The sequence below is a fragment of the Gadus chalcogrammus genome, chromosome 3, assembly GCF_026213295.1.
Source record: "Gadus chalcogrammus isolate NIFS_2021 chromosome 3, NIFS_Gcha_1.0, whole genome shotgun sequence".
Taxonomy (NCBI): Eukaryota; Metazoa; Chordata; class Actinopteri; order Gadiformes; family Gadidae; genus Gadus; species Gadus chalcogrammus.
Window position 1 is genome coordinate 25,057,744 of NC_079414.1, and position 9,031 is coordinate 25,066,774.

Here is a 9,031-nt window from a genome sequence, read left to right on the forward strand (position 1 = left end):
AACAGCAGTCATAATAATTTGGTTTCAGTGTGCCTGTATGGGTACACTGTCTGATGATGACATACATATAGGGCCATACATATACAGTAGGCCCACTCTCTTCTTACAATAGCCTTTTGTGACCCTGATGCACAATTGAGGTTCAACCAAGGTAAAAGCCTGTGCTTGCAGCAGCAACAACCCAACCCGAGTTATGTTACACCCCTCAGGTTACAAGTTCAACAACAAAAGACCCTTTGAGAATCTGGGAAAATGGGTGCATCAGGAATCAATACGAGTTTGGCCCACGATGTGAAATGGATCTAACTCATTCACTTCTGCTTTTTTCCTCCTCTCTTGCAGACAACAAGTCGTTTATTATTTCCCACCGGCATGCTTGCAGTAGCCAACATGTCCCAAGTGATACCCAACCATGTCCTGCGAGTGGGTCAGACCGTCCGACTGAACGCGTCTCCGAGGTCAACGAGTTCGAGTCCGAGTCACCCAAACTCCACCAGTCCGTTCAGCGACCCCGAGCTCGAAGCATCCCTGGACAACCTGAACCAGCTCATCCTCGAATTGGATCCGACGTTCGAGCCCCTCCCGATGACGAGTCCCGTCAACGTAAGCTCCAACACAGGTGAGGCGATAAATAAAACCGTTTAAGTATGCCGCTACTTTATCGGGAGTATTTATTTGTTACGGCTCTGCGCTTTTTAATTAGAGGCGCATACGGCTCTTTGAGAACCCTGGCTATTAGCACCTGGAGAGCCTGGGGATATGGAAATTCACCGGTGTTTTAGGGCTGAGATTTACACACTCAGGTAATTACGCCCCTTGAATGCTCTTGGATCTCTGCCCAGGCGGAGAGCCACGCCCTGAGCTGAGTTCACCGGTGCAGGGAGCAACCTCGACGCACACGCACGCGCGCACGCACGCACGTCAAGCACCCACACATGCACACACATGCGCGTGCGCACACACACGAGTGTGCACACACATACACGTACACGCAAACACACACACAAGCGCAGGCACACGCACACGCACACACAAACACACACATACATCCCCCCACACACACAGACTGACAGACAGTCGTAAACACACACAAACACACATGCATATCCTGTTGTAAAGCATATATATTGCCCGCCAAACTCGCTGCATTACACGCCCTTATGTAGTGCTGTAATACAGCAGCTCATATTCTTCAAAACGCAAGAGCAACATTTAATTTAACTGTTTCCACGCTGTCCACATTTGGAAATGTTTAGAAAGCGCTCAGTGTGAGTTCTTCACTGTTTTTTTGTTTTTCGCATTAAACTTGGTTATTACTAGCGTGCTACGGCAGATTACCCATTTTCCATTTTCTTAGTCAGAATGATAAGTATCATTTTGTGCCTTTGGGTAATGCATTAAACTGTAATGGGAGGCCAGACCCCAGCTTGACGCAGATCAAACAATATAAAGTGGAATAGTGAACTAGGAGCAAGTTTAAACTCAGAATAAAAGCAGGCACACAATGTTTTGGAACTTGTGTTTGGGAGGAATGGAGAACTGGGTTGGGGCTGCAAGTAAGTACCTGCTGGAAGGAGCTTCAGTTTCCATCAGGTGTGTTGCGTTGTGTTCCTAAGGGAACACAACACTGAGACCCATCTAGGACCGATCTATGCAACAAGAGACCGATCCTGCCTTTCAGTCACATAGCCGACCATGTAAGGGGAAGCAATGGGAATGCTCTGTAATTGAACCAGGGCCAAATGCTCCCGTTCAACCATGAAAGAAAACGTCCATATCTTACATGATCGAGTGCACCGACGTGGTCATCCTGTGCATGATCTCATCAAAGGGGTGATATCATGCCGCCAGGTGTGTCCTGCAGGTAGGCCTCTTACTGTCTGGCCTCTTCCCTACCTAACCTCTGGTGCCATTACAACCCGTTTGAAAATCGGAAAATCTGTGTTTTAGTGACATCTTGGTTGAGTGACATCTCAAACTAGATGTATGATGGGTAGATAGGCAACACTCAGTAAAGTCCACTGGGTAGGCTGGCTGACCGATCTATCCATCATGCATCTCGACGGACACTTCCCCTTGTGATGTCACTAAAACACAGGCTTGTAACGGCTAATCACACTCACTCGTCATGGCACCCCCTTTTAAAGACGGAAAGCTTCTGTGGAAGTACCCAACGTTTCACAACTTCCCCTTTCCTCTCTTCCTCCGCCTCCCGTTCTCCCCCCCCCCCCCCCCCCCCCCCCAGAAGACTCCTCTCCAGAGGAGGACCTGTACCGCTGCGTCTTGGTCCCCCGGAGCTGCTCCCCTAACACCTCCCGCAGCATTCCCATCCCCACGCCCACCTCCTCCGCCTCGCCCCGCTGCAGCCCCCACGGCTCCCTCATCTTCTCGTCCTCCCCCTCCTCCTCGTCGAGGCCCACGTTGCTGTGCGGCGGCGGCGGCGGCGTGCGGCGGCGGCCCTCGACGCACGGCGACGCCTTCGCCAACGCGATGTCCCCACGCAGGACGCACTCCAACAGGAACAGCGGCAACTCCATGCTGTCCATGTCGCCCGGCTCCGACACCAGCTACATGCTGGGCAGGTAAAGCCCTGGGAGGCGTACGCAGTGGGGGGGATCCTTCTCATTAGACTGGGTAGCCACGCCCCTTCTGCCAGCGATTTGAGTTCGCCCTGCAGAAGGGTCAGGAGCAGAGCATTACATTTATTTCTGGTTTCAAAACGTTTTTGAGGGAGCCAATCACCAAGCTGGGTTTTCCCCCTTGGCGCGCTATTGGCTGGTTTAACACAAAGATGACAGGGAAGCGACGAGAAGCAGCCAATTGCGTACAGAGTCGTTTGAACTAGGCCCGTCGATCACCCCTCTCGTGCTGAAGACAATGACAGCAGCCTCCCCAGACCAACGTGCAGTCTACGATTGAGCTTGGTCTGGCAATATCCAGGCTACCTTCGCAGCAATTTCTACAATTCTAAATCAGACCAACATCTATGCATTTGTGCGACTATGAAGGCATGTAGCAGATGCTTCTATGGCCAGCACTGAATTCTCATACCTGTTATCAAAAATCGAAAACTTATCCGAGGGTGCGTTCAGGTCAGGCTGTGGGGTGCAACCAAGTACCTTTGACTATCCTGCTCCTACAAAACAAATCAACCACACATCTTCACACATACAGCCAGGGGGAGGGGAGTAGCAGTCGAGGTTCGTGATTTGACACTGAAATGCACGTGTATGTTGCTTGTGCCTCGATATCAACCATGCCCGCTTTCGTCTCGCCCGACGTACAGCTGTCTGTCCCTGGCCAGCGAGGACGCGGACAGCCCCGATGGCCTCGGCCCGCGGACGATATCAGGCTCCTTCAGCAACGTGTCCGGGACGTCCTGTGACACAAGGACCTCGCCGACCAAGCCCTCACTGCTGGACCACTGCCAGGGGCTCCAGGGCTACGGCAGCCACAGCAGCCCCGCGTCACTGGCCGGCTCCCTCATGGACATCCCCGTGGTGCTGGTCAACGGAGTGCCGACAGAGCCGGACCCCAGCCGTCCGGTCGCGCCGCAGTCAACGCCCCCGAAGCCGTCACTCCCTCACGGTGAGTGTTTTTTACGGAGCCTGCGCTGTTCGGGATCCTTAAAAGACTCAAAGACATGCCTTGCCTCAAACAGTTTTCTCCTTTTTACGCAGAGACTATTTGGTCATGCACGTGGCTCAGGAGGTAGGTTGGGTTGGCTGGTAACCGGAAGGTTGCGAGTTCGATCCCTGGCTCCTCCGAGCTGTCGAGTGTCGAGGTGTCCCTGAGCGAGACACCTCTGACCCCTGACTGCTCCCTACGAGCTGTCTGCCGCCTTTCATGGTTGACACCGCCGTCGGTGGGTGAATGGGCACATGAATGGCAATATTGTAAAGCGTTTTGAGTGGCCACTGTTCAGAAAAGCACTGTATAAATGTAGTCCACTTACCATTTACTGAGAGACATCCCTTGAGGCTAACCGTTTTTCTCCAACATTTTTTATAGCCTGTAGCTCCATTGGCTCATTGAGCCGTCAATGAGCTTTCAGACACTGGGAATTTATAACTGTGAGACAGGGACACAGCTCGTGGTTGAGTGTGCCCTTTCATGCTGCTAGTCCGAGCAGGAATGCGGCGTGAAAAGCATTTGAGCCCCTTCTGGTGCCTTCTTGACCCTTAGGAACCCCGGATCTTAAAACACTTTTACGGTCCTCTAGGTTTCCAGGCCCATTTCCATGGAAGTCAGCCCTCGATGAAATTTGTCATGGACACATCAAAGTTCTGGTTCCGACCACACATAAACCGAGCAGAAGGTGAGCCAAGAAACCCCCCACATTCCTGTACACCCCTTCTTAAGAACCCCAGACATACCAACGACATTAAAATGAATTCATGTTACTGCCATTAATATCTGAGAAACTGGTTTGGGAGTGTACGTTTAAAAAGTCAGTCCCTTTTAAAGAACCCCAACATACCAACGACATTAAAATGAATTCATGTTACTCCCACCACATCAAAATCGGAGAAACCGGTATGGGAGTGTACGTTTAAAAAGTCAGTCCCTCCAATAGAAAATGTACCATAGTAGGGATGCAGTATCTACCACATTTGCATTTACCTTTTAGGGCATTTAGCAGACACTTCTATCCAAAACATACAATAAGTGCGTACATTATGTGCCAGGACGTACAACAATAAATGCGTATGGGGGTGTCGGAGAGTCTATGCAGAGTCTAGATGAACTCTAAAAAGGTGACTCTCGAGTCTTTTGCGGAAGCTGTTGAGCGACTCAGCGGTCCTGACATGGGCACGGAGCGAGCTTCAAGGTTCACATGTTCCTCAAGCTGTCTCTGGGATCCATTGTTCGTTGCAGCGGAGGCCATGCTGAAGGACAGGCTACCTGGGGTGTTTGTGGTGAGGGACAGCACGTCCTTCCGGGGCAGCTTCGGCCTGGTGATGAAGGTGGACCCCTACAACGTCTCCCCCACTGGATGTCCTGCAGGTAGGCCTCTTACTGTCTGACCTCTTCCCTACCTAACCTCTGACCCGGGTTAAGGTGAGACATGCGTGTGAACAGCCACAGCAGCAGTGTGGATGCATTTTTAGGACAGAATCAGCTTTATTAGCACACTAGTATGAGCACAGACGAGGCTGAGACTGAGTACACACACAGACATTTAAACACACAAACATTTAACCAAATAAAGACTAACATCAAATGTAACAGATATATATATATATTTATCCGTAAATGAAGATGATACTACTACCACTACAACTACTACTGTTTCTATTGCTACTGCAACTACTATACTGCTGCTATTTATACTACTACTGCTTTACTACTAATACAACCACTACTCCCACAACTTATATTATTATGGGCCAATGACCCCAGTGTTAAACCCCGGCAACTCATAGCAGTACAGTCTACACCACTGCAGCCAGAGTGTCTCTGCATTGAAAGAGAGACGATTGCCTCACCTCTCAAGCAGTCCCTCGGACATGATCGAGCACGAACTGCAGCCAGCCCGCAGACAATGTATTACAAATCCCTCCAGCTCAGTGTCTGCTATTAACGCTCAGCGAGACAAAAGAAACCACGAGAACACGACCAATCCTGAAGAGGTGGGAGGAGAAGGGAAAGAAAAGGGAAAAGTTAGGACCAAAAATATTTCTTGCCGACACTACCCGACAACATGTGAGGCAACTCTCAGAACAGGAGACGGGTCATTCTGGGTTCACCCTGAGGCTCATAGCTTCATAGACAGGCCCTTTAATGGCCCATGCACACTTTCTACTCAAACCTGTTATTGATAAGCAATCCATTGATCAAGTCTTACATGTTAATAACATGCGTTCAATACATTGATCAAGTCTTACATTTTAATAAGATGTGTTCCATACATTGATAAAGTCTTAAATGTTATTATCATGTGTTCAATACATTGATGAAGTCTTCCATGTTAATAACATGCGTTCAATACTTTGATCAAGTCCTACGTGTTGTGAAGATGTGTTTGATGCATTAATCGGATCTTAGATGTTAATAACATGTGTTCAATACATTGATCGCATTTTCCATGTCCCTTAAGGGCTACATAATCCATTTTTGTGTGTGTTCTTTATCTTCATCTTATCTATATATTTGATTTATTTCTATATTTATTTGGTTATTTTTTTTGTCATCTACGATCAATGATTCCTTCAATGAGTCCTTTCAATTGTTTCACACATGACTTCTCCCTTTGTCAAGAAGTATGAATGAGTGTTTGAACGGCGCTGTATCAATAAAGTTGCCCTGCCCTTCCTCCATGACAGGAGAGAGCAGCTCGGGTGCGATGAGACACTTTCTCATCGAGACGTCGGCCAAGGGCGTGCGGATCAGAGGCTCCCCACACGAGCCCTTCTTCGGTAAATACTGCTCCGGCTCCCTCACGCCTCTGGTTGTATGTTAGCTGTCAGCAGACGTCCACCGACGACGCAGCCCGCCGCCTTATCGTGGGCGGAGGGCTGGAAGGAGATGAAGTCAGCGCGGACGTGCGCTCAGAGGGCGGAGTTCCTCCACAGGCCTAATGGTGACCTCATCCTGTGTCGACAATTTCTTATCCGCTCCCTCTGGGTGTAGACAGGGGCGGCCCCAGCACATTTGGCGCTCTAGGCGAGGGGGGGGGGGGGGGGGGGGGGGTATGAAGCGATTGTTGACGGGGGGGGGGGGGGGGGGGGGGGGGGGGATTGTTGACGGGGAGACGTGGCCAATAAGTAATTTTTTTTATTTTTTTTCGGGCGCATTTTATATTTTGCGCTCCCCCTCTAGATGGCGCTCTCTAGGCGGCCGCCTGACCCGCCTGTAGGGAAGGCCGCCCCTGGGTGTAGAAATGCAATCCTGCTGAGGCAACGGGGTGCATTGGTCATTCACAGGAAATGGAAATGTTTAACTTCCCACACTCATTAAACACTCGTTTGTTGAGACCGATTCATGGCCTTTAGGAGGCGCACTGGGACGTATCATCTCTAATAATCTCTGGTTCCAGAGAATTCATACCAAATGATTGACTGTTTTTTATGATTCTGCCTTCTCAGGTAGTCTATCTGCCCTGGTCTAGCTGCGGTAACAGGGTGCATTGTTCATTCACAGGAAATGGAGATGTTTAACTTCCAACACTCAATAAACACTTGTTTATTAAAACCGATTCATGGCCTTTAGGAGACGCACTGGGACGTATCATCTCTGATAATCTCTGGTTCCAGAGAATTCATACCAAATGATTGACTGTTTTTTATGATTATGCCTTCTCAGGTAGTCTATCTGCCCTGGTCTACCAACACACAATGACGGCGTGCGCTTTACCCTGCAAGCTACTGCTACAGACCCACGGTAAGTGTATGCACGTGTGTGTGTTTGTACAATTGTCTGAATGTGTGTGCGTGTGTGTGTAGTTGCATATGTATGTGAATGTGTGTGTCTGTTTTTATGCAGGTGTGTCTGAAATGCGTGTGCATGTCTTTGCTTGTATTCGAATGTATGTATGTGTGTGTGTGCGTGTGTGTATTTGTGCGTGTGTCTATCTCTGCGTCTCCCTGTCACTCCGTAACACGGCTGAATATCACACAGATCTGGCAGAAGAAGAAGATGAGTCACATGACGGCACCGAATCCGACGTCAAGAACAAAACTGGTAAGATTGGCAGAGCTAATGTGTGTTGCATCTTAACCTTCTCCCCAGTGTGTGTGTGTGTGTGTGTGTGCGTGTGTGTGTGTGTGTGTGTGTGTGTGTGTGTGTGTGTGTGTGTGTGTGTGTGTGTGTGTGTGTGTGTGTGTGTGTGTGTGTGTGTGTGTGTGTGTGTGTGTGTGTGTGTGTGTGTGTGTATGTGGGATAACAGTTAGCTTACGTGTGTGGCATCTTTACCTTCTCCCCAGTGTGAGTGTTTGATTACAGTTAGCTAATGTGTGTTACATCTTAACCTTCTCCCCAGTGTGAGTGAAGGCTATCCTTTAGCTTGTAGCAAGACAATGTTGACAGAGAGCATGGTTGTTACAGTTTTTAGGTACGGAGGTACTTAAAAGAAAAAAAAGCTGTGAAAAAAACCACAGATCTTTAATTTCCTGTTTCATTCATAATTTGTTTTAGGCTGGACTTTAAGGTTAATCTACATCAGTCATCAAGTAGACCAACTAGTTAGACATTAATTATCATTCCATACATTAGGGTACTCTTATCATCCACCATATGCCTGTGGATCCTTCGACAGAACATTCTGAACATCCACCATCGCCACCTTCACACCCCCCCTCCGATCAATAATCCCCTCGTGTTCATCCCCCACAGCGAGCAACTTCCTCTTCCTCAACACCGTCCCCACGGAGATGCTGACCGGCCCCTGTGCCGTGAAGAAGGCCGTCGCCGCCACCCTAGAGAAGCACTCCAAGGCCAGCATCACCCCCACCATCGTCAACTTCAGGGTGTCCCAGAAGGGGGTCACCCTGACCGACGTCAAGAGAAAGTATGCGGTCGATTTCTAACCTCGGTCATTGTAATGAACTGTTGTGTACCGATCATAAACTCTCGGCAAATGCTTTTATCAAAGTGAAAGTCAGTCTTCCTCAAGAGAGACTGTGGACATTGGGATTCGAACCCGGAACCTTTTGACTGGGAGTCAACCCCCCTCATCCACTAGACTAGACTAGACTAGACTAGACTATGAAGCTCCGGACACACCAGTCTATAATGTGATCCAATCTCGTTGTCAACGAACACCGGCTACCTCAAGGCAACAAACCCAATGAACCGCCAAACGGGACAGCGGTTCGAGTTAAACGACGCGTTCTCTCCTTCCTCGCCGTAAACACACCGATAATTAGCGGGGGGGGCCAAATCTCTGCCAGGCAGCATCTTTGATTCGGTGATAAAGGAACCCCACTGGCTTTACTGTGGGACGGGCGGTTTCCTCTCTGGTGCTCGGCTCTAACCCCAGCGGTCTGTCCTTCCCCCCCCCCAGACTGTTCTTCCGGCGCCACTACCCGGC

The 9,031-nt window shown here is 49.5% G+C and overlaps 1 protein-coding gene across 1 annotated transcript in view; it reads left to right on the forward strand.

Annotated features, from left to right (window-relative positions):
- The first annotated feature begins 372 nt into the window (after positions 1–372).
- LOC130380126 (tensin-4-like) overlaps positions 373–9,031 on the forward strand; it is a 10,243-nt gene continuing 1,584 nt past the window's right edge. Inside the window, exons 1-10 of the mRNA XM_056587309.1 lie at positions 373–619; positions 2,246–2,582; positions 3,287–3,588; positions 4,223–4,318; positions 4,879–5,007; positions 6,327–6,419; positions 7,306–7,383; positions 7,621–7,683; positions 8,335–8,509; positions 9,005–9,031. The exon at positions 9,005–9,031 is cut by the window's right edge and continues 42 nt beyond it. Of these exons, the coding sequence (XP_056443284.1) occupies positions 373–619; positions 2,246–2,582; positions 3,287–3,588; positions 4,223–4,318; positions 4,879–5,007; positions 6,327–6,419; positions 7,306–7,383; positions 7,621–7,683; positions 8,335–8,509; positions 9,005–9,031 (1,547 nt within the window). The remainder of the gene's footprint in view (positions 620–2,245; positions 2,583–3,286; positions 3,589–4,222; positions 4,319–4,878; positions 5,008–6,326; positions 6,420–7,305; positions 7,384–7,620; positions 7,684–8,334; positions 8,510–9,004) is intronic.